This window comes from Orcinus orca, chromosome X (assembly GCF_937001465.1).
Source record: "Orcinus orca chromosome X, mOrcOrc1.1, whole genome shotgun sequence".
NCBI lineage: Eukaryota > Metazoa > Chordata > Mammalia > Artiodactyla > Delphinidae > Orcinus > Orcinus orca.
In genome coordinates this window covers 65,640,473-65,662,970 of record NC_064580.1, presented here as the reverse complement: position 1 = coordinate 65,662,970, position 22,498 = coordinate 65,640,473, and the positions used below count along the sequence as shown (strand labels likewise).

The window sequence follows — 22,498 nt, the reverse complement described above, 5'->3', positions numbered from 1 at the left end:
CCCAGCTTCTAAGTTGCAAAGTGAGAACTTGAACTTGTCTGACTCTTAAGCCCAGTAATCTTAAACACTGTACCATGTCCTACTGCCCATTATGGTCCTACTATAGAGAAGCTCTAGCTCCTTTGAAATAAAGAATTCAGAAGACCATCAGATTGTGGTTCTCCTCTCAATATTAACTTAAAGAGTAGCACTTTGATAGGAAATTGATATTTGACTTATGAAAAAAGTAGTGATATACACCTCCCACACTGGGCCATGAATCTCCTCATAGAGGCTATGAATTCTTTTAGAACTGAGATAATAGGATTAATCTACCAATAACCACTGTTTCTGGTGGTTATTGCTTTGAGTAATTTAACTTGGTTATCTCCTGAGTAGGTAATTTTGAACATAGGGCCATCACCCTCTTCTAACAAAAAAGAAAGTTAAATATTAAGGACTTTATCAAGGGACAACACAGTAGATATGCTTTGGCAGACAGAAGAGAGTTCTATAAGAGCAATTAGGGAAGGGAAAGACTTGCAGCTCAGCCCCTCAGAGTGTGAACTGACTTTATATCAGTCCCTACTGCCCAGCCATTTCCTATTGTCCATTTAAACATGAAAGATAAGAAGTAAAATAAATGTGAGCTTTAAAAGCTTTTAAAAACTTATTAAAAAAGTAGAGATTATGAAAACAAAAACACAGCCAGGCAAAAACCACTACAAAATCTTTCCTATAAATTCAAAACAAAACAAACAAAAACCAATCAAATTCAATTTGGGTGCTTAGGCCAAGATTTTGTAGAGGAATCATTTCAAAAAGGAGCTTCACATAAAAGTTCATGAAGGTCAAAGTCCTTGGTATAGCTATTTCCTGGCGTGCTCTGCCCCCAGGCAAATTTCACCCAGACCACCCCTCAGCTGAAAGCATCTGACTGGTTTACTTCACTTTATCTTCATCCTTCAAACACATACTGTCTGGAAGATTCCCAATATTTCCTTACATCAAAATAAATATAAATCTCCTCTAAGAGACGAAAAAAATCTGTACCATCTGAATTTGCCAAGTGTTTCCAAGCCTTAACGTTCTCCTTCCAAACTGTAGTAGAACTAGATCCTAATGTCAAGGTCCACTTCAACCAAGAATCACCTTTACTACTCAAGAGCATTTGGAAATATTTCAAAGCAATTCATCACACCAAAACAATGATCAACACAGGAAAGGGGGAAATAAAGAAAAGTCTTTCTCCCAACTGCTTACTCCAAAATTGAAAATGTTTTCTAATATTCTCTTCAGAAGACAAAATGTTACATGCTGTGCATGCTATAAAACTTTAGAAAATTCATTCTAGTCTGGGGCTGCTTTAAAAAAACAAAACTGTTGCCATATGGAAAATGAGATGTCCCAGCTAACTATAAAAATCTTTAGCTACCTACTTTTACAATTACCTGTCAAATCTTGCATGATTTTACTGTCTAAACAGCTGTTTCACAGGATGTAATATACCAGCACATTCTACTTCAACTATAAAAAACAACCACACAAAATTTGCAGTAGCTTTAAAATCAAGTCGACTTAGAAGTAGAACATTTTAAAATTCTACCTATGTGTTTTAACTTCCTACATATATCACTATGACATTTTTAGCACACATATATCCAAAGAAACATGACATATAAAGTATTCCAGAATAACCCACCTTGAAACAAGAGGATGAACCATATGACTTCAAGATCACCTCTAGCCAATGACTCAAAATTTACAAACTAAATGGAATACAAGCTTAAGAGGTTGCATACCAGTTATGGCTTCAGTATACTCTTTTAACCTTACCCTTTTCTAATTGGTACATTATATACTCTATTTTACACTGAACTGCACTTAAGCAAAGATCCATTTTAGGCTGTGTAGGCTGATAGCATATCCATAATAAGGTATGGTCATCCACAGAAAGAACTGTTTTGTAAAAATTTTACAAAATCTACTTTTTTAATTACAGCTAGACATTTTATACATATGGAAGAAAGTACTAACCTATACAGAAAAACTAGCCAAACCTTATGACTTTAATCCTTTGTTTCTGTTTGTTTATTATTTCTTTTCTAGGGGGAATTGCCCAGTGTTCGCTCTAAGTTCCATGTCCTTTTTCTCCTCTTTGTGGCCTGCATGTTTTTTGTCAGCCTTGTGATTCTCTTTGGTTACCATTGTTGGCTTGTCAGCAGAAACAAAACCACCTTAGGTAAGACTGGATATTAAGGCTAGGAAAAAAACATATGAATGTATATCCCTGTGACCTATGGATTGTTCCTAAGGAAGAGAGAAACTTCCAATGAAACATTTCACCTGCAGTGACATCTCTTTGCCTCCAAACGGAAACAGATGTAAACATGTTTTACCAAACTGGAGAGCCATAGTGAATGAAGCTTACAGACTAAAGAGAACATTAGTGAATAAAACCTCACACAAAACCAAAAATAACCATTGCTTTTTATAGTTCATTCTGGGTAATAGTTCTCCAGATTTACAGCTTGAAAATTTTGAAAGGGTGTTCACATAAGGAAGTGAAGGAAAGAATCAGTACAGAAGGGAGCATCAGAAGGAGGAAGTCAAGGTCAATAAAGATAGAAAAATCTAATTTATTGAACACTTCTAAAAACAGAGTCCTGAGAAAAAATCCAAACCAACAAATAATTGAATATCTACAGTTATCAAGGAGCTGTGTAGGGACTGTGGGAATGAGATAAACACATTGAACAAGTGAGTCTCTGGAAAATGAGCACAAGAAATGAAAATTTTTCTCTGAAAATTTTTCCACTACTCTATATTCTCGGCTTTTATTTGGAGAATTGCATTTCTGATGGATCCAGTGCAATAATCGTTTTCATGGTGAAACAAATATTTATACTGTACACAAATCAATGCATGAGGGTTAAGGAGAAAGTGTCCAAATACTGAATGTTTAGCTAAGATAAATTTGAGGAAAGTATAGTACAAAAGCCACTATACTTTTGGAATTCATTTGCTAATAATGATAACAGCTAAGAACGTATTTGCACTTATTTTCTAAACCAAATATATATGTAGCACTTAGTTGCTAGGGTAGTAGATTAGCATATTTGGCTTAGAGATCAGCTACAACCTAGAAAAGTACTAAAAGCTTCATGATAACACAATCTGAAAACAAAGAACAAAAGGGAAATGGTCAGATGCAGCCAGAGTCCAACAGTGAAAGTGTTTGCTTAATGGGATAAATGTGTATCTAAAAATAATGTGCACTAACATGGTCCAATTTCTCATAGTCGTTGAGGTGATTATAGTTCACCCATTGACATTTTTTCTGGAGTAAAACTCAATTTCTTACATTGCAGGCTTCAGTGTGAACATGTTCATTTCTGAAATGTTTCAAAACCAAATCAATGTCATTACCATCTCTTTATGCGTCATTACTTTCATCCCAGCTCTAAATATAGAGACCATTTGGCTGTTACTGCCATTTAGATTCAAATAAAGTGCTGTTAGATTTGTTCTTTCACTCCTTACATGCAGTACAAACTACATACTACCCCTATGACTGTTCAATTATTTCTACCATCATGTGTTTCTTCTGCATTTTTTTTAAAAAGAGTGTACCAATTCTTTATGTTTAATAACAAACTTACTTTGTATTAAAGTGATTAAGCTGGTTTTTACCAAGTAATTTAGCAATAACTAAGAATGAGGGGCCTGTGCTACCACAGCAAAAAATATTGTAGAAGCAAGTCACATTCATGGAGAACTGTAAAATTGTAATGGTCCTGATTATTGCTCTCTTCTTCTTTTCTTCAACTTCCCTACCCCACCATAGAGGCCTTCTGTACTCCAGTGTTTACAAGTGGCCCAGAGAAAAATGGGTTCAACCTTGGCTTCATCAAAAATATCCAGCAGGTGTTTGGAGATAACAAGAAGTTCTGGTTAATACCTATTGGGTCCAGGTAGGTAACTATTACCACTGAAAGAAGTTGATGCTGGACCATGCCTTGAAGTAGCAAATTCAATTTTGACTGTATTATGCACTAGATATCTGTCCAATGTAAAACTGTATTTCCCGTGTTTTTCATTACTAGGTTAGTAAAGATAAATCAGGTGGTGAGGGCATGATACAATAAGCATTCTCATGCTTTGTGTGTAGCAGTGTAAACTGGTACCAGTCATTTGTAAATGAATTTGGATTGTAAACAACTCTGTTGTTTTTCTTCTGTATGTATTTGTACATATTTTTAATCACAGTATACATACCACTTTGAACTTTACATTTTTCACTTAAAATATAGTAATCATTTCCCCTTACTGTGACATAGTCTTTATTTTTTAAATTTATTTATTTTTGGCTGCATTGGGTCTTCATTGCTGTGCACAGGCTTTCTCTAGTTGTGGCAAGCAGGGGCTACTCTTCATTGTGGTGGCTTCTTTTGTTGCGGAGCATGGGCTCCAGGCACATGGGCTTCAGTAGTTGTGCATGTGGGCTCAGTAGTTGTGGCTCACGGGTTCTAGAGGTCAGGCTCAGTAGTTGTGGCACACAGGCCTAGCTGCTCTGTGGCATGTGGGATACTCCCAGACCAGGGATTGAGCCCGTGTCCCCTGCATTGGCAGGCAGATTCCCAACCACTGCACTACCAGGGAAGCCCTGTGACATAGTCTTTATAACCATTACTTTTAACTGTATCATATTCCAGCCAGTGGGGAAATATATATTCCCATAGTTTAGTTTGTTTAGTTTGTTTCCGAATTATTGCCTGGAAATAATGCCACAATGAACATTTTTGTGCCTAGTTTATCTCTAGCTTTAGAATAACTCCCAGAAATGGAATTACTGGAACACTGGACATGGAGATTCTTATGTTTTTTGATATATACAAATATATGGACCTTCTATCCTGTTCCATTGATCTATATTTCTATTTCTGTGCTGATACCATACTGTTTTGATGGCTATAGCTTTGTAGTATAGTCTGAAGCCCAGGAGCCTGATTCCTCCAGCTCTATTTTTCTTTCTCAAGATTGCTTTGGCTATTCGGGGTCTTTTGTGTCTCCATACAAATTTTAAGATTTTTTGTTCTAGTTCTGTGAAAAATGCCATTGGTAATTTTATGGGGATTGCATCAAATCTGTAGATTGCCTTGGGTAGTATAGTCATTTTGACAATATTGATTCTTCCAATCCAAGAATATAGTATATCTTTCCATCTGTTTGTGTCATTCTTCGATTTCGTTCAGCAGTGTCTTATAGTTTTCGGAGTACAGGTCTTTTGCCTCCTTAGGTTTATTCCTAGGTATTTTATCCTTTTTGGTGTGATAGTAAATGGGATTGTTTCTTGAATTTCTCTTTATGATCTTTCATTGTTAGTTTATAGAAAAGCAACAGATTTCTGTGTATTAATTTTGTATCCTGCAACTTTACCAAATTCATTGATTAGTTCTAGTAGTTTTCTGGTGCTATCTTTAGTATTTTTTATGTATAGTATCATGTCATCTGCAAACAGTGATAGTTTAACTTCTTCTTTACCAATTTGGATTCCTTTTATTTATTTTCCTTCTCTTATTACTATAGCTAGTACTTCCAAAAGTATGTTGAATAAAAGTGGTGAGAGTGGACATCCTTGTCTTGTTCCTGATCTTGGAGGAAATGCTTTTAGCTTTTCACCGTTGAGTAGGATGTTAGCTGTAGGTTTGTCATATATGGGCTTTACTATGTTGAGGTATCTTCCTTCTATGCCCACTTTCTGGAGAGATTTTATCATAAATAGGTGTTGAATTTTGTCAAAAGCTTTTTCTGCACCTATTGAGATGATCATATGGTTTTTAGTCTTCAATTTGTTGATGTGGTGTATCACACTGATTGATTTGTGGATATTGAAGAATCCTTACATCCCTGAGATAAATCCCACTTGATTATGCTGTATGATCCTTTTAATGTATTGTTGGATTCAGATTGTAAGTGTTTTGTTGAGGATTTTTGCATCTATGTTCATCAGTGATATTGGCCTGTAATTTTCTTTTTTGTGGTATCTTTATCTGGTTTTAGTATCAGGGTAATGGAATTTCCTTAAGAAACTAAGAATAGAGCTGCCATATGATCCTGCAATCCCACTCCTGGGCATATATCCAGAGAAAAACATAGTCTGAAAGGATACATGCACCCCAATATTCACTGCAGCACCGAGACATGGAAGCAACCTAAATGTCTATAGACAGATGAATGGGTAAAGCAGTTGTGGTACATATACACGATGGAATATTACTCAGCCATTAAAAAGAATGAAATAATGCCATTTGCAGCCACATAGATGGACTTAGAGATTGTCATACTAGGTAAAGTAAGTCAGACAGAGAAAGAGAAATATCGTATGATATCAATTATGTGGAATCTAAAAATAATGATACAGATGAACTTATTTACAAAACAGAAACAGACTCACAGACTCAGAGAACAAACTTATGGTTACCAGGAGCAAAGTGGGGGGGGGAGATAGGGAGTTTGGGATTGACAAAAAAATTGTATATCACTATATTGTACATCTGTAACTTATATAATATTGTACATCAACTATACAACAATTAAAAATAAAATAATTTATAAATGAAAAAAACAAATATATGGAGAAGAAAAACAACAGAGGGGAATTATACCCCCAAAATGCTCTAAGTGGTATGGGCAACAGTCTTAGAAATTATTTTTTTTGTCTCCACTTTTCATATTTTAGGATTAAATGTTTATATTACTTTCATGGAGGGAAAAGTTAAAGTTTTAAATTTAAACAAGAACAAAAAGCAAGAACAAACAAAGATTGATTTAGAGATTCTAGGTAATTCTTATAATTGCAACAGGAATGAAGAGAAAGCAATGAAGGAGAGATGAGTTTGTGTCCTCTGAGTGACTTCATGAACCAGATTAAAACTACTATCAACTAAACTAGCTCTAGAGCAAAGCTTATTTATAGGCTTCTTGCAATCCCCTTTAGATCCATTCTTCAGACAGGGATACAGCCATTTGTTCACTTATTTGAGGAAACTTTGCTGGAGTAAGGTGGTAATTAAGAAAGATTTTCTCCTCTTCATTAATTGCCCTAGTAGTTCCTCTGTACCAGTTAGTGTTTACAGGCTCATTTATTTAAAAGCTGTGGTATATCCTATGCCCTGGCTATAAATCACAAGACAAATCTGTGTCAGTGGGTAATGTTGATTAATAACTAATACCAGCAATTATTTGCACCCCACTCACACACATACATACACAAACACACAATATCACTACACCAAAGGGAGGTCTAAAATGAGTCTTCTTTGGAATAAAGAACAAGAGCAAAAATCAAAGCCCACTCATTTATAATCAATATAGTTACATCCTCTGTAGAGAACTGTCAATTCTGGGGTAGGATAATTGCCCCAAGGATCTGCACTCTTAGAAATGCCTCACTTTGGCTCTTTCTCCCAGCTTTTAATAACGTTTCTGCCATACAAGCCAAATAACAGGGCATTCAGCCATTATTATTATCTATCACCAATTCACAGCACCTTATCTCCAGAGAATTCAATGATTCTTTTTTTATTCAAACAGAAAGTCACAAAAATTATAATCATCCTCATCAGTACACTCAGTCCCATGTAATTAATTTTTTTTTCATCTTGATCTTTCGTTAGCACTTTTATGAATTTATCAGTTTTCCATTGGAGTTCTCAAAATGCTTATTCATTCAGTTCAGCAGTATAGTCAGTTACCAGAAACCTGTACTTGTCAGAGTGTTTTCCATGAATTCCTTGAAGATGAAACCCTTTTATAGGAACATTTTTGCAAAAGCATCAGAGTACACCCAGAACTGTCTGTAAATGACAAAAGACTTAAAAATGACCATGGTTAAAGATTTGATGAAAGTTCATAATAATGCAATTGACAAGGAAATTTAGTTATTTCTGAGATATACATTTTAAAGTAATAACTAGAATTATGACTTATTATACCAGAACATATAAGATTTTTAGAAATTTCATGTAATGTCTGAAACATCTATATTAACATATTTCCATACAAATAACCCAAAGAAAATTTAGTATTAGTTGTTTTTTGTTTTTTTTTTATACTGCACGTTCTTATTAGTCATCAATTTTTTTTTTTTCCGGGACGCGGACCTCTCACTGTTGTGGCCTCTCCCGTTGCGGAACACAGGCTCCGGACGTGCAGGCTCAGTGGCCATGGCTCACAGGCCCACCTGCTCCGCCACATGTGGGATCTTGCCAGACCAGGGCATGAACCCGTGTCCCCTGCATCAGCAGGTGGACTCTCAACCACTGCGCCACCAGGGAAGCCCTAGTCATCAATTTTATACACATCAGTGTATACATGTCAATCCCAATCGCCAGCACACCATCATCCCCACCCCACCACAGATTTCGCCCCTTGGTGTCCATACATTTGTTCTCTACATCTGTGTCTCAACTTCTGCCCTGAAAACCAGTTCATCTGCACCATTGTTCTAGGTTCCACATACATGTGTTAATATGCGACATTTGTTTTTCTCTTTCTGACTTACTTCACTCTGTATGACAGTCTATAGATCCATCCACGTCTCAACAAATGACTCAATTCGTTCCTTTTTATGGCTGATTAATATTCCATTGTATATATGTACCACATCTTCTTTATCCATTCGCCTGTCGATAGGCATTTAGCTTGCTTCCATGACCTGGCTATTGTAAATAGTGCTGCAATGAACACTGGGGTGCATGTGTCTTTTTGAATTATGGTTTTCTCTGGGTATATGCCCAGTAGTGGGATTGCTGGATCACATGGTAATTCTATTTTTAGTTTTTTAAGGAACCTCCATACTGTTCTCCATCGTGGCTGTATCAATTTACATTCCCAACAACAGTGCAAGAGGGTCCCCTATTAGCCACACCCTCTCCAGCATTTGTTGTTTGTAGATTTTCTGATGATGCCCATTCTAAATGGTGTGAGGTGATACCTCATTGTACTTTTGATTTGCATTTCTCTAATAATTAGTGATGTTGAGCAGCTTTTCATGTGCTTCTTGGCCATCTGTATGTCTTCTCTGGAGAAATGTCTATTTAGCTCTTCTGCCCTTTTTTTTTTTTTTTTAACATCTTTATTGGAGTATAATTGCTTTACAATGGTATGTTAGTTTCAGCTTCACAACAAAATGAATCAGTTATATATATACATATATTCCCATATCTCTTCCCGCTTGCATCTCCCTCCCTCCCACCCTCCCTATCCCACCCCTCCAGGCGGTCACAAAGCACCGAGCTGATCTCCCTGTGCTATGCGGCTGCTTCCCACTAGCTATCTACCTTACGTTTGGTAGTGTATATATGTCCATGCCTCTTTATCGCTTTGTCACCGTTTACCCTTCTGCCCTTTTTTTGATTGGGTTGCTTGTTTCTTTAATATTGAGCTGCATGAGCTGTTTATATATTTTGGAGATTAATCCTTTGTCCATTGACTCGGTTGCAAATATTTTCTCCCATTCTGAGGGATGTCTTTTCATCTTGTTTATGGTTTCCCTTGCTGTGCAAAAGCTTTGGAGTTTCATTAGGTCCCATTTGTTTATTTTTGTTTTGATTTCCTTTACTCTAGGAGGTGGGTCAAAAAAGATCTTGCTGTGATTTATGTCTTAGAGTGTTTTTCCTATGTTTTCCTCTAAGAGTTTTATAGTGTCCGGTCTTACATTTAGGTCTCGAATCCATTTTGAGTTTATTTTTCTGTATGGTGTTAGGGAGTGTTCTAATTTCTTTCTTTTACATGTAGCTGTCCAGTTTTCCCAGCACCACTTTTTGAAGAGAACATCTTTGTCCATTTTTACCTTTGCCTCCTTTGTCATAGATGAGTTGACCATAGGTGCGTGGGTTTATCTCTGGGCTTTCTATCTTGTTCCATTGATCTGTGTTTCTGTATTCGTGCCAGTACCATATTGTCTTGATTACTGTAGCTTTGTAGTATAGTCTGCAGGGAGGGAGTCTGATTCCTCCAGCTCCATTTTTTTCCCTCAAGACTGCTTTGGCTATTTGGGGTTTTTTGTGTGTCCATACAAATTTTAAGATGATTTGTTTTAGTTCTGTAAAAAATGCCATTGGAGGGCTTCCCTGGTGGCGCAGTGGTTGAGAGTCCACCTGCCAATGCAGGGGACGCGGGTTCGTGCCCCAGTCCGGGAGGATCCCACATGCCGCGGAGCGGCTGGGCCCGTGAGCCGTGGCCGCTGGGCCTGCATGTCCGGAGCCTGTGCTCCGCAATGGGAGAGGCCACAACAGTGAGAGGCCCGCGTACAGAAAAAAAAAAATGCCATTGGTAATTTGATAGTGATTGCATTGAATCTGTAGATTGCTTTGGGTAGTAGAACCATTTTCACAATATAGATTCTTCCAATCCAAGAACATGGTATATTTCTCCATCTGTTGGTATCATCTTTAATTTCTTTCATCAGTGTCTTATAGCTTTCTGCATACACGTCTTTTGTCTCCCTAGGTAGATTTATTCCTAGGTATTTTATTCTTTATGTTGCAATGGTAAATGGCAGTGTTTCCATAATTTCTCTTTCAGATTTTTCATCATTAGTGTATAGGAATGCAGGAGATCTCTGTGCATTAATTTTGTTTCTTGCAACTTTACCAAATTCATTGATTAACTCTAGTAGTTTTCTGGTGGCATTTTTAGGATTCTCTATGTAAAGTATTATGTCATCAGCAAACAGTGACAGTTTTACATCTTCTTTTCCAATTTGTATTCCTTTTATTTCTTTTTCTTCTCTAATTGCCATGGCTAGGACTTCCAAAGCTTGTTGAATAATAGTGGTGAGAGTGGACATCCTTGTCTTGTTCCTGATCTTAGAGGAAATGCTTTCAGTTTTTCACCATTGAGAATGATGTTTCTGTGGGTTTGTCGTATATGGCCTATATTATGTTGAGGTAGGTTCCTTCTGTGCCCACTTTCTGGAGAGTTTTTGTCATAAATTGATGTTGAATTTTGTAAAAAGCTTTTTCTGCAACTATTGAGATGATCATATGTTTTTATTCTTCAGTTTGTTAATATGGCGTATCACGGTGATTGATTTGCGTATATTGAAGAATCCTTGCAACCCTGGAATAAATCCCACTTGATCATGGTGTATGATCCTTTTAATGTGTTGTTGGATTCTGTTTGCTAGTATTTTGTTGAGGATTTTTGCATGTATATTCGTCAGTGATATTGGTCTGTAATTTTCTCTTTTTTTTTGTAGTGTCTTTGTCTGGTTTTGGTATCAGGGTGATGCTGGCCTCATAAAATGAGTTTGGGAGTGTTCCTTCCTCTGCAATATTTTGGAAGAGTTTGAGAAGGATGGGTGTTAGCTCTTCTCTCAATGTTTGATAGAGTTCTCCTCTGAAGCCATCTGGTCCTGGACTTTTGTTTGTTGGAAAATTTTTAATCACAGTTTCAATTTCATTACTTGTGATTTGTCTGTTCATATTTTCTGTTTCTTCCTGGTTCAGTCTTGGAAGGTTATACCTTTCAAATAATTTGTCCATTTCTTCCAGGTTGTCCATCTTATTGGCATAAAGTTGCTTGTAGTAGTCTCGTAGGATGCTTTGTATTTCTGTGGTGTCTGTTTTAACTTTTCCTTTTTCATTTCTAATTTTATTGATTGAGTCCTCTCCCTCTTTTTCTTGATGAGTCTGGCTAATGGTTGATCAATTTTGTTTATCATCTCAAAGAACCAGCTTTTACTTTTATTGATCTTTGCTATCGTTTCTTTCATTTCCTTTTCATTTATTTCTGATCTGATTTTTATGATTTCTTTCCTTCTGCTAACTTTGGGGTTTTTTTGTTCTTCTTTCTCTAATTGCTTTAGGTGCAAGGTTAGGTTGTTTATTCGAGATGTTTCCTGTTTCTTAAGGTGGGCTTGTATTGCTATAAACTTCCCTCTTAGAACTGCTTTTGCTGCATCCCATAGGTTTTGGGTTGTTGTGTCTCCATTGTCATTTGTTTCTAGGTATTTTTTTATTTCCTCTTTGATTTTTTCAGTGATCACTTCGTTATTAAGTAGTGTATTGTTTAGCCTCCATGTGTTTGTATTTTTTACAGATCTTTTCCTGTAATTGATATCTAGTCTCATAGCGTTGTGGTCGGAAAAGATACTTGATACAATTTCAATTTTCGTAAATTTACCTAGGCTTGATTTGTGACCCAAGATATGATCTATCCTGGAGAATGTTCCATGAGCACTTGAGAAAAATGTGTATTCTGTTGTTTTTTGGATGGACTGTCCTATAGATATCAATTAAGTCCATCTTGTTTAATGTATCATTTAAAGCTTGTGTTTCCTTATTGATTTTCATTTTGGATGATCTGTCCATTGGTGAAAGTGGGGTGTTAAAGTCCCCTACTATAAATGTGTTACAGTCAATTTCCCCTTTTATGGCTGTTAGTATTTGCCTTATGTATTGAGGTGCTCCTATGATGGGTGCATAAATATTTACAATTGTTATATCTTCTTCTTGGATCGATCCCTTGATCATTATGTAGTGTCCTTCTTTGTCTCTTCTAATAGTCTTTATTTTAAAGTCTATTTTCTCTGATATAGGAATTGCTACTCCAGCTTTCTTTTGGTTTCCATTTGAATGAAATATCTTTTTCTATCCCCTTACTTTCAGTCTGTATGTGTCTCTAGGTCTGAAGTGGGTCTCTTGTAGACAGCAAATTTATGGGTCTTGTTTTTGTATCCATTCAGCCAATCTGTGTCTTTTGGTGGGAGCATTTAATCCATTTACATTTAAGGTAATTATCGATATGTATGTTCCTATTCCCATTTTCTTAATTGTTTTGGGTTCGTTATTGTAGGTCTTTACCTTCTCTTGTGTTTCTTGCCTGGGAAGTTCCTTTAGCAGTTGTTGTAGAGCTGGTTTGGTGGTGCTGAACTCTCTCAGCTTTTGCTTGTCTGTAAAGGTTTTAATTTCTCCATTAAATCTGAATGAGATATTTTCTGGGTGGAGTAATCTTGGTTGCAGGTTTTTCTCCTTCATCACTTTAAATATGTCCTGCCAGTCCCTTCTGACTTGCAGAGTTTCTGCTGAAAGATCAGCTGTTAGCCGTCTGGGAATTCCCTTGTGTGTTATTTGTTGTTTTTCCCTCGCTGCTTTTAATATATTTTCTTTTTATTTAATTTTTGACAGTTTGATTAATATGTGTCTCGGCATATTTCTCCTTGGATTTATCCTGTATGGGACTCTCTGTGCTTCCTGGATTTGATTAACTATTTCCTTTCCCATATTAGGGAAGTTTTCAACTATAATCTCTTCAAATATTTTCTCAGTCCCTTTCTTTATCTCTTCTTCTTCTGGAACCCCTATAATTCAAATGTTGCTGCGTTTAATGTTGTCCCAGAGGTCTCTGAGACTGTCCTCAGTTCTTTTCATTCTTTTTTCTTTATTCGCTCTGCAGTAGTTATTTCCACTATTTTATCTTCCAGGTCACTTATCCGTTCTTCTGCCTCAGTTATTCTGCTATTAATCCCTTCTAGAGTATTTTTAATTTCATTTATTGTGTTATTCATCGTTGTTTCTTTCATCTTTAATTCTTCTAGGTACTTGTTAAATGTTTCTTGCATTGTGTCTATTCTATTTCCAAGATTTTGGATCATCTTTACTATCATTATTCTGAATTCTTTTTCAGGTAGACTGCCTATTTCCTCTTCATTTGTTAGGTCTGGTGGGTTTTTATCTTGCTCCTTCATCTGCTGTGTGTTTCTCTGTCTTCTCATTTTGATTATCTTACTGTGTTTGGGGTCTCCTTTTTTCAGGCTGTGAGTTCGTAGTTCCCGTTGTTTTTGGTGTCTGTCCCCAGTGGCTAATGTTGCTTCAGTGGGTTGTGTAGGCTTCCTGGTGGAGAGGACTAGTGCCTGTGTTCTGGTGGATGAGGCTGGATCTTGTCTTTCTGGTCGGCAGGTCCACATCTGGTGGTGTGTTTGGGGTGTCTGTGGACTTATTATGATTTTCGGCAGACTCTCTGCTAATGGGTGGGGTTCTGTTCCTCTCTTGCTAGTTGTTTGGCATAGGGTGTCCAGCACTGTAGCTTGCTGGTCGTTGAGTGAAGCTGGGTGCTGGTGTTGAGATGGAGAGCTCTGGGAGGTTTTCGCCATTTGATATTACGTGGAGCTGGGAGGTCTCTTGTGGACCAGTGTCCAGACTCTCTGCTAATGGGTGGGGTTCTGTTCCTCTCTTGCTAGTTGTTTGGCATAGGGTGTCCAGCACTGTAGCTTGCTGGTCGTTGAGTGAAGCTGGGTGCTGGTGTTGAGATGGAGAGCTCTGGGAGGTTTTCGCCATTTGATATTACGTGGAGCTGGGAGGTCTCTTGTGGACCAGTGTCCTGAAGTTGGCTCTCCCACCTCAGAGGCATAGCACTGACTCCTGGCTGCAGCACCAAGAGCCTTTCATCCACACGGCTCAGAATAAAAGGGAGAAAAAGTAGAAAGAAAGAATTAGTAGAAGTAGAAAGAAAGAAAGAAAGAAGGAAATAAAGAAAGAAAGAAAGAAAAGAAAGAAAGAAAGAAAAGAGGCAGGGAGGGAGGGAGGGAGGAAGGAAGGAAATAAGGAGGGAAGGAAGGAAAAAAGGAAATAAAGAAGATAAAGTAAAATAAAGTAAGATAAAATATAATAAAGTTATTAAAATAAAAAATAATTATTAAGAGAAAAATAAAACGGATGGATAGAACCCTCGGAGAAATGGTGGAAGCAAAGCTATACAGACAAAGTCTCACACAGAAGCATACACATACACACTCACAAAAAGAGGAAAAGGGGAAAAATTATAAATCTTGCTCTCAAAGTCCACCTCCTCAGTTTGGGATGATTCCTTGTCTATTCATGTATTCCACAGATGCAGGGTACCTCAAGTTGATTGTGGAGATTTACTCCGCTGCTTCTGAGGCTGCTGGGAGAGACTTCCCTTTCTCTTCTTTGTTCTCACAGCTCCAAGGGGCTCAGCTTTGGATTTGGCCCCGCCTCTGCGTGTAGGTCACCGGAGGGCGTCTCTTCTTCACTCAGAGAGGACGGGGTTAAAGGAGCCGCTGAGTCGGGGGCTCTGGCTCACTCAGGCCGGGGGTAGGGAGGGGTAAAGATGCAGGGCGGGCCTGCGGCGGCAGAGGCCAACATGACATTGCACCAGCCTGAGGTGCGCCGTGCGTTCTCCCGGGGAAGTTGTTCCTGGATCCTGGGACCCTGGCAGTGGCGGGCTGCACAGGCTCCCCGGAAGGGGGGTGTGGATAGTAACCTGTGCTCGCACACAGGCTTCTTCTTGGCGGCAGCAGCAGCCTTAGCGTCTCATGTCTGTCTCTGGGGTCTGCGCTTTTAGCCACAGCTCACGCCCGTCTCTGGAGCTCCTTAAAGCAGCATTCTTAATCCCCTCTCCTCACACACCAGGAAACAAAGGGGGAAGAAAAAGTCTCTTGCCTCTTCAGCAGGTCCAGACTTTTCTCCGGACTCCCTCCCGTCTAGCCATGGCGCACTAGCCCTCTTCAGGCTGTGTTCATGCCGCCAACCCCAGTCCTCTCCCTGCGCTCTGACCGAAGCCTGAGCCTCAGCTCTCAGCCCCGCCCACCCCGGCAGGGGAGCAGACAAGCCTCTCGGGCTGGTGAGTGCCTGTCTGCACCGATCCTCTGTGCAGGAATCTCTCCGCTTTGCCCCCCACAACCCTGTTGCTGTGCTCTCCTCCACGGCTCCGAAGCTTTCCCCTTCCGCCACCTGCAGTCTCCGCCCGTGAAGGGGCTTCCTAGTGTGTGGAAACCTCTCCTCCTTCACAGCTCCCTCCCACTGGTGCAGGTCCCGTCCCTATCCTTTTGTCTCTGTTTATTCTTTTTTCTTTTGCCCTACCCAGATACGTGGGGGGTTTCTTGCCTTTTGGGAGGTCTGAGGCCTTCTGCCAGCGTTCAGTAGGTGTTCTGTAGGATTTGTTCCACGTGTAGATATATTTCTGGTGTATCTGTATCTGTAGGTATTCTTTGATTTCCTCTTTGATTTTTTCAGTGATCTCTCGGTTATTTAGTAACATATTGTTTAGCATCCATGTGTTTGTGTTTTTTACGGTTTTTTTCCCTGTAATTCATTTCTAATGTCATAGCGTTGTGGTGAGAAAAGATGCTTGATATGATTTCAATTTTCTTAAATTTACTGAGGCTTGATTTGTGACCCAAGATGTGATCTATCTGGAGAATGTTCCATGCACACTTGAGAAGAAAGTGTAATCTGCTGTTTTTGGATGGAATGTCCTATAAATATCAAATAAATCTATCTGATCTATTGTGTCATTTAAAGCTTCTGTTTCCTTATTTATTTTCATTTTGGATGATCTGTCCATTGGTGTAAGTGAGGTGTTAAAGTCCCCCACTATTATTGTGTTACTGTTGATTTCCTCTTTTATAGCTGTTAGCAGTTGCCTTATGTATTGAGGTGCTCCTATGTTGGGTGCATGTATATTTATAATTGTTATATCGTCTTCTTGGATTGATCACTTGATCATTATATAGTGTCCTTCCTTGTCTCTTGTAACATTTTTTATTTTAAAGTCTGTTTTATCTGATATGAGTATAGCTACTCCAGCTTTCTTTTGATTTCCATTTTCATGGAATATCTTTTTCCATCTCCTCACTTTCAATCTGTATGTGACCCTAGGTCTGAAGTGGGTCTCTTGTAGACAGCTTATATATGGTTCTTGTTTTTGTATCCATTCATCGAGCCTGTGTCTTTTTGTTGGAGCATTTAATCCATTCACGTTTAAGGTAATTATCGATATGTATGTTCCTGTGACCATTTTCTTAATTGTTTTGGGTTTGTTTTTGTAGGTCCTTTTCTTCTCTTGTGTTTCCCACTTAGAGAAGTTCCTTTAGCATTTGTTGTAGAGCTGGTTTTGTGGTGCTGAATTCTCTCAGCTTATGCTTCTCTGTAAAGCTTTTGATTTCTCCATCGAATGTGAATGAGATCCTTGCTGGGTAGAGTAATCTTAGTTGTAGGTTCTTCCCATTCATCACTTTAAGTATATCATGCCACTCCCTTCTGGCTTGTAGAATTTCTGCTGAGAAATCAGCTGTTAACCTTATGAGAGTTCCCTTGTATGTTATTTGTCATTTTTCCCTTGCTACTTTCCATAATTTTTCTTTGTCTTTAATTTTTGCCAATTTGATTACTATGTGTCTCGGCATGTTTCTCCTTGGGTTTATCCTATATGGGACTCTGGACTTCCTGGACTTGGGTGGCTATTTCCTTTCCCAAGTTAGGGATGTTTTTAAGTATAATCTCTTCAAATATTTTCTCTGTTCCTTTCACTCTCTCTTCTCCTTCTGGGGCCCCTATAATGCAAATGTTGTTGTGTTTGGTGTTGTCCCCGAGGTTTCTTAGGCTGTCTTCATTTCTTTTCATTCTTTTTTCTTTATTCTCTTCCTCAGCAGTGAATTCCACCATTCTGTCTTCCAGGTCCTTTATCCGTTCTTCTGCCTCAGTTATTCTGCTATTGATTCCTTCCAGTGTAGTTTTCATTTCAGTTATTGTATTGTTCATCTCTGTTTGTTTATTCTTTAATTCTTCTAGATCTTTGTTAAACATTTCTTGCATCTTCTTGATCTTTGCCTCCATTCTTTTTCCGAGGTCCTGGATCATCTTCACTATCATTATTCTGAATCATTTTTCTGGAAGGTTGCCTATCTCCACTTCATTTAGTTGTTTTTCTAGGGTTTTTTCTTTTTCCTTCATCTGGTACATAGCCCTCTGTCTTTTCATCTTGTCTATCTTTCTGTGAATGTGGTTTTTGTTCTACAGGCTGCAGGATTGTAGTTCTTCTTCTTCTTCTCTCAGTGATTCTGAATCTGCTCATTTTTCTTTAAAATTTAGAACCAAATCAATAGTATAATGGGATATAAATTGGAATCCTCATCATTAAATTATATTTATGAAGTTTGCTTTATGTGCACTTTGCCATACTGGCCATTGTGGGAAGCAATTAAAGAGTTGCTTAAAAACTAAAAGAGTCAAGACTGATGCAGACAAACAAACAGATATAGAAATTGAGAGCAATAGGGCAACTAAATGATGCTATTGTAAGAGCCTATTCCAGAATGGCTTTAGTCAATAAGCTAAATGGTTTAAGTCTTTCTAAGAACCCCACTCCTATTTCTAATAGGGTTATTACCTTCATAAAATGTCTATGTCAGCTGCAGGATCTCACTGCCTTCATTTCCCCACCAGCCCTGGTGATGGACACTCTTTCCCTATGAGGTGTATGAATGAGTCGCAGAACCCATTGCTAGCAAATGAAGAGCCCTGGGAAGAAAATGAGGATGACAACCGAGGTAAGTAGGGTGAGAAGGAAGTCTTTTCTCCACTCAGCAGGCTAATAAAGACTATGTTAACACAACGAATGTAGTGTAATGAGAAAATAGTGTACAGAAAGATTATATAAGCATGTCAACCTCATAAGTGCCCTTTGGATGGAGAAGGGCAAGTATGGCCAGATTTGTTTAGCAAATGTAGGTGGCTTAGGTAGGATTAGATGACAGCTTGGAAGGTTCCTTATCAGCTTTGTGATACTATAATTTATAACCAGTCAGATAAATCAGGAAACATAATAAACAGTGTTGTGCATGTTTGTAAACAATCCTGCCAGTTGTCACTTGGAGTGCTTTTCTTGAATTGATTCAATCAGTGGGTAACAGCTCACCTTTCTCTACCCTGGTTCATGCACATTGGCTAAATTTTCTTTAAAATCTCATTCCCATTCTGCTTTAGAACGGTCTAGTACATGAAAAAATAAATGATAGTATATAGGGGCAAGGCTACACATCCACATAGTATACTTTTCTAAAAGGCAGCCCTCAAAGGAAAAATAAGGAATTAGAACTTTGCCCTCCACCTTTCTCCCACCAGATTATTGAGTCATCTTGAGATTTTTATGAAGAGCTAAAAGTTAAGTTCTCATGTCCTGTAACCCCATTGCCACCTATTCTTTGTCTCCATCCTTACTTCTGTGCCTCTAACATTTGTTTATGTTGTTAATAGCAGACTGGTCCCAATAATACAGTAGCTGACAGAAATTTTGAGTGAGAACTTGTAGTAGTTATTACAGACTGTACCTGGGATGAATGCAGCTGAATAAGGACATGGAAAGGCATTGAGGTGGGGAGCAGAGGTGGGAAACAAGCCTTTCTAAATGTTTCCCCAGTTAGGTGATCTAGTCCCAGCTTCTCTACCTGGAAGTCCAGTTTTAGAGTAAGGCATTGTTACTACGACTAAGGAAGACAAAACAGTCCAAAATCTATAGTTAGAAAAGGAAGGAGTTCTTACCCAGCCCAAAGAACTTATAACACAAGCAGATCCTTTACCTCACCCTTCTGACTCTTTATTGAAAAACTGATGGTATTTTGACCTACCATCCTTCAGCTATCAGACTTTTACTTACCGTGGTTACAAGTGATAAGAACTTTTATTTTGGTGTTAAGAAATCCAAACTCTAATAGAAATCATAGACTTCTAGGGTCTTAACATGGTTTGAAATATCTCCCCAATGGAAAAAACTATTCATATCTGAGCCTTGTTTTGGCAAGTGGAAAACTTTAATTATAGATGCAGTACCGCATTATAAAGAGGTTATTTTCTTGAAGTAGTTTTCAGTGCCAGACTTTTTAAAAATTAGTCAATCAAAAAATAGGTACACCATTTTATAGTTTACAAAGGACTTTCATATACTGTTTTTCATATCCTTTGTCTCACAGGTGTCAGGTTAAGTAGGCATTATTATTAATACCATTCCCATTTTATAACTGAGGAGACTAAGATTTGGAGATGTGAGATAACTTTTGCAAGATCACATAGCAAGAAAGAGGCAGAACTTGGACTTAAAGTAAGGCATCCTGATTCCAAATACTGGATTCTTTCCAGTATAATGTTGTATCTGTCCTTTGGACAAATACACATGAGACACAGTGCTGTGACTGCATGCCATCTTACTATATAATTCATTCAACTGCTTCTTACATAAATGGTAAGTCCCAGAGTATAAGCCACCTATAGCTTTAGCAAGAACACTGTACCATCCCAAATAAGTGAGGTGTTTTAAAAGTCCATTGAAAGAGATTCACAACCCTCCTTTATCACCCATTACAGTATCTAACAAATTTAAATATTGGAAAACTCTCCTTTTTCTCTAACACACGTTCTCATGCTGTACTATTTGTCTGATTCTGTGTTATCCTCCCTTACCCAAAATTTCTGTGCAAAACTGGTTATATACAAGTAGTCCTTGCACTTTTGACAACTTAGATTCCTGGGAAAGTTACTGTAAGTTAAAATTTCGTGTATTGAACTTAATTTCTTTAAGGAATAATATTAGGGTTTCAGTCCTAGCCCCAAATATAATATTTAGTTTACTATAAATTATGTACTTGTACATTATATAATGCAAAGCATTCTAAAATGTATATAAATTGGTAAAATAGGGAAAAAGTGTAACCTGTTTCAAAAATATGTAATATCATAATCAGGAACTATATACAGTCTTTATCTTCTTTAAAATCCCCACCTTAATTTATTTTTTATTACTTTGCATTTTATTTATTTATTTATCTATTTTAATTTATTTTAATAGTAGTATAGTTGATTTATAATGTTGTGTTATTTTCCAGTGTACAACAAAGTGATTTAGGTATGCATACATATAAATCTATTTTTTTCATTCTTTTTCCTTATAGGTTATTACAAAATATTGAGTATAGCTCCCTGTTCTATACAGTAGGTAGGTCCCTGCCTTATTTTAGTACAGCAACATATGAGGTAAAGGAACACCTTTATGAAGTCAAGAGATTTAAAGAGGCTTCTCTGATGAGATTAATGTACACATACATAGAAAAAATGTGCAAATCAAAAGTGACAGATCGATGTATAATTCTGAGGAGATTTTCTTCGGCTTTTATGACTTTTTATTAACTTTAACAATAGGAAGAATTCATGAATATACAAATCATTAAAAGTTGTAAAACATATATAGAATAAAATCCCTTTTGACTACTGTTGGCAATTCTGACCCTTTCATCACTTATTACCATAATTTTTCTTCATCATTTTTGGTATGTTCTTCTTTTTTTAATTTAATTTTTATTTTATGTTGGAGTATAGTTGATTTACAGTGTTATTTTAGTTTCAGGTATACAGTAAAATGATTCATTTATACATATATATATCCATTCTTTTTCAGATTCTTTTCCTGTATAGGTTATTACAGAATATTGAGTAGACTTCCCTGTGCTGTATACTAGGTCCTCATTGATTATCTATTTTATGTATTGTAGTGGGTATATTTTAATCCCAAACTCCTAATTTATCCCTCCCCCTACCCCAACCTTTCCCCTTTGGTAACCAAAAGTTTGTTTTCGAAGTCTGTGAGTCCGTTTCCATTTTGTAAATAAGTTCATTTGTATCCTTTTTTTAGTTTCCCAAAATAAATGATATCATATGATATTTGTCTTTCTCTGTCTGACTTACTTCACTGAGTATAAGCATCTCTAGGTCCATCAATGTTGCTGTAAACAGCATTATTTCATTCTTTTTTATGGCTGAATAATATTCCACTGTATATATGTACTTCTTTATCCGTTCATCTGTCGATGGACATTTAGGTTGCTTCCATGTCTTGGCTATTGTAAATAGTGTTGCTATGAACATTGGGGTACATATATCTTTTCAAAGTATGCCTCTCTCTGGATATATGCCCTGGAGTGGGATTGCTGGATCATATGGTATTTCTATTTTTAGTTTTCTAAGGAACCTCCATACTGTTCTTTATAGTGGTTGCACCAATTTATATTCCCACCAACAGTGTAGGAGAGTTCCCTTTTCTCCACACCCTCTCCAGCACTTATTGTTTGTAGACTTTTTGAGGATGGCCAGTCTGACCAGTGTGAAGTGAGACCTCAATGTAATTTTGATTTGCATTTCTCTAGTACTTACTAATGTTGAGCATTTTTTCATGTGCTTTTTGGCCACCTGTATGTCTTCGTTGGAGAAATGTCTATTTAGATCTTCTGCCCAGTTTTTAATTGGGTTGTTTGTTTTTTCGATATTGAGCTGCATGTGCTGTTTGTATATTTTGGAGATTAACCCATTGTCAGTCACTTTATTTGCAAATATTTTCTCCCATTCTGTGGGTTCTCTGTTCATTTTGTTTATGGTTTCCTTTGCTTTGCAAAAGCTTTTAAGTTTAATTGCTCCCATTTGTTTATGTTTGTTTTTATTTTAGTAATCTAGGAGGTGGATACAAAAAGATATTACTGAGATTTATGTCAAAGAGTGTTCTGCCTATGTTTTCCTCTAAGAGTTTAATAATATCCAGGCTTACATTTAGGTCTTTAATCCATTTTGAGTTTATTTTTGTGTATGGTGTTAGAGAATGTTCTAACTTCGTTCTTTTACATGTAGCTGTCCAGTTTTCCCAGCACCACTTATTGAAGAGACTTTTTCTC

General features: G+C 37.4%; 1 protein-coding gene across 1 annotated transcript in view; it reads left to right on the top strand.

Moving 5' to 3' along the window:
- The window catches only part of ZDHHC15 (zinc finger DHHC-type palmitoyltransferase 15), a 132,577-nt gene that overhangs the window by 72,863 nt on the left and 37,216 nt on the right, over positions 1–22,498 (top strand). The window contains exons 8-10 of the mRNA XM_033412920.2: positions 2,089–2,221; positions 3,827–3,953; positions 18,234–18,337. Coding sequence (XP_033268811.1) covers positions 2,089–2,221; positions 3,827–3,953; positions 18,234–18,337 — 364 coding nt within the window. The remainder of the gene's footprint in view (positions 1–2,088; positions 2,222–3,826; positions 3,954–18,233; positions 18,338–22,498) is intronic.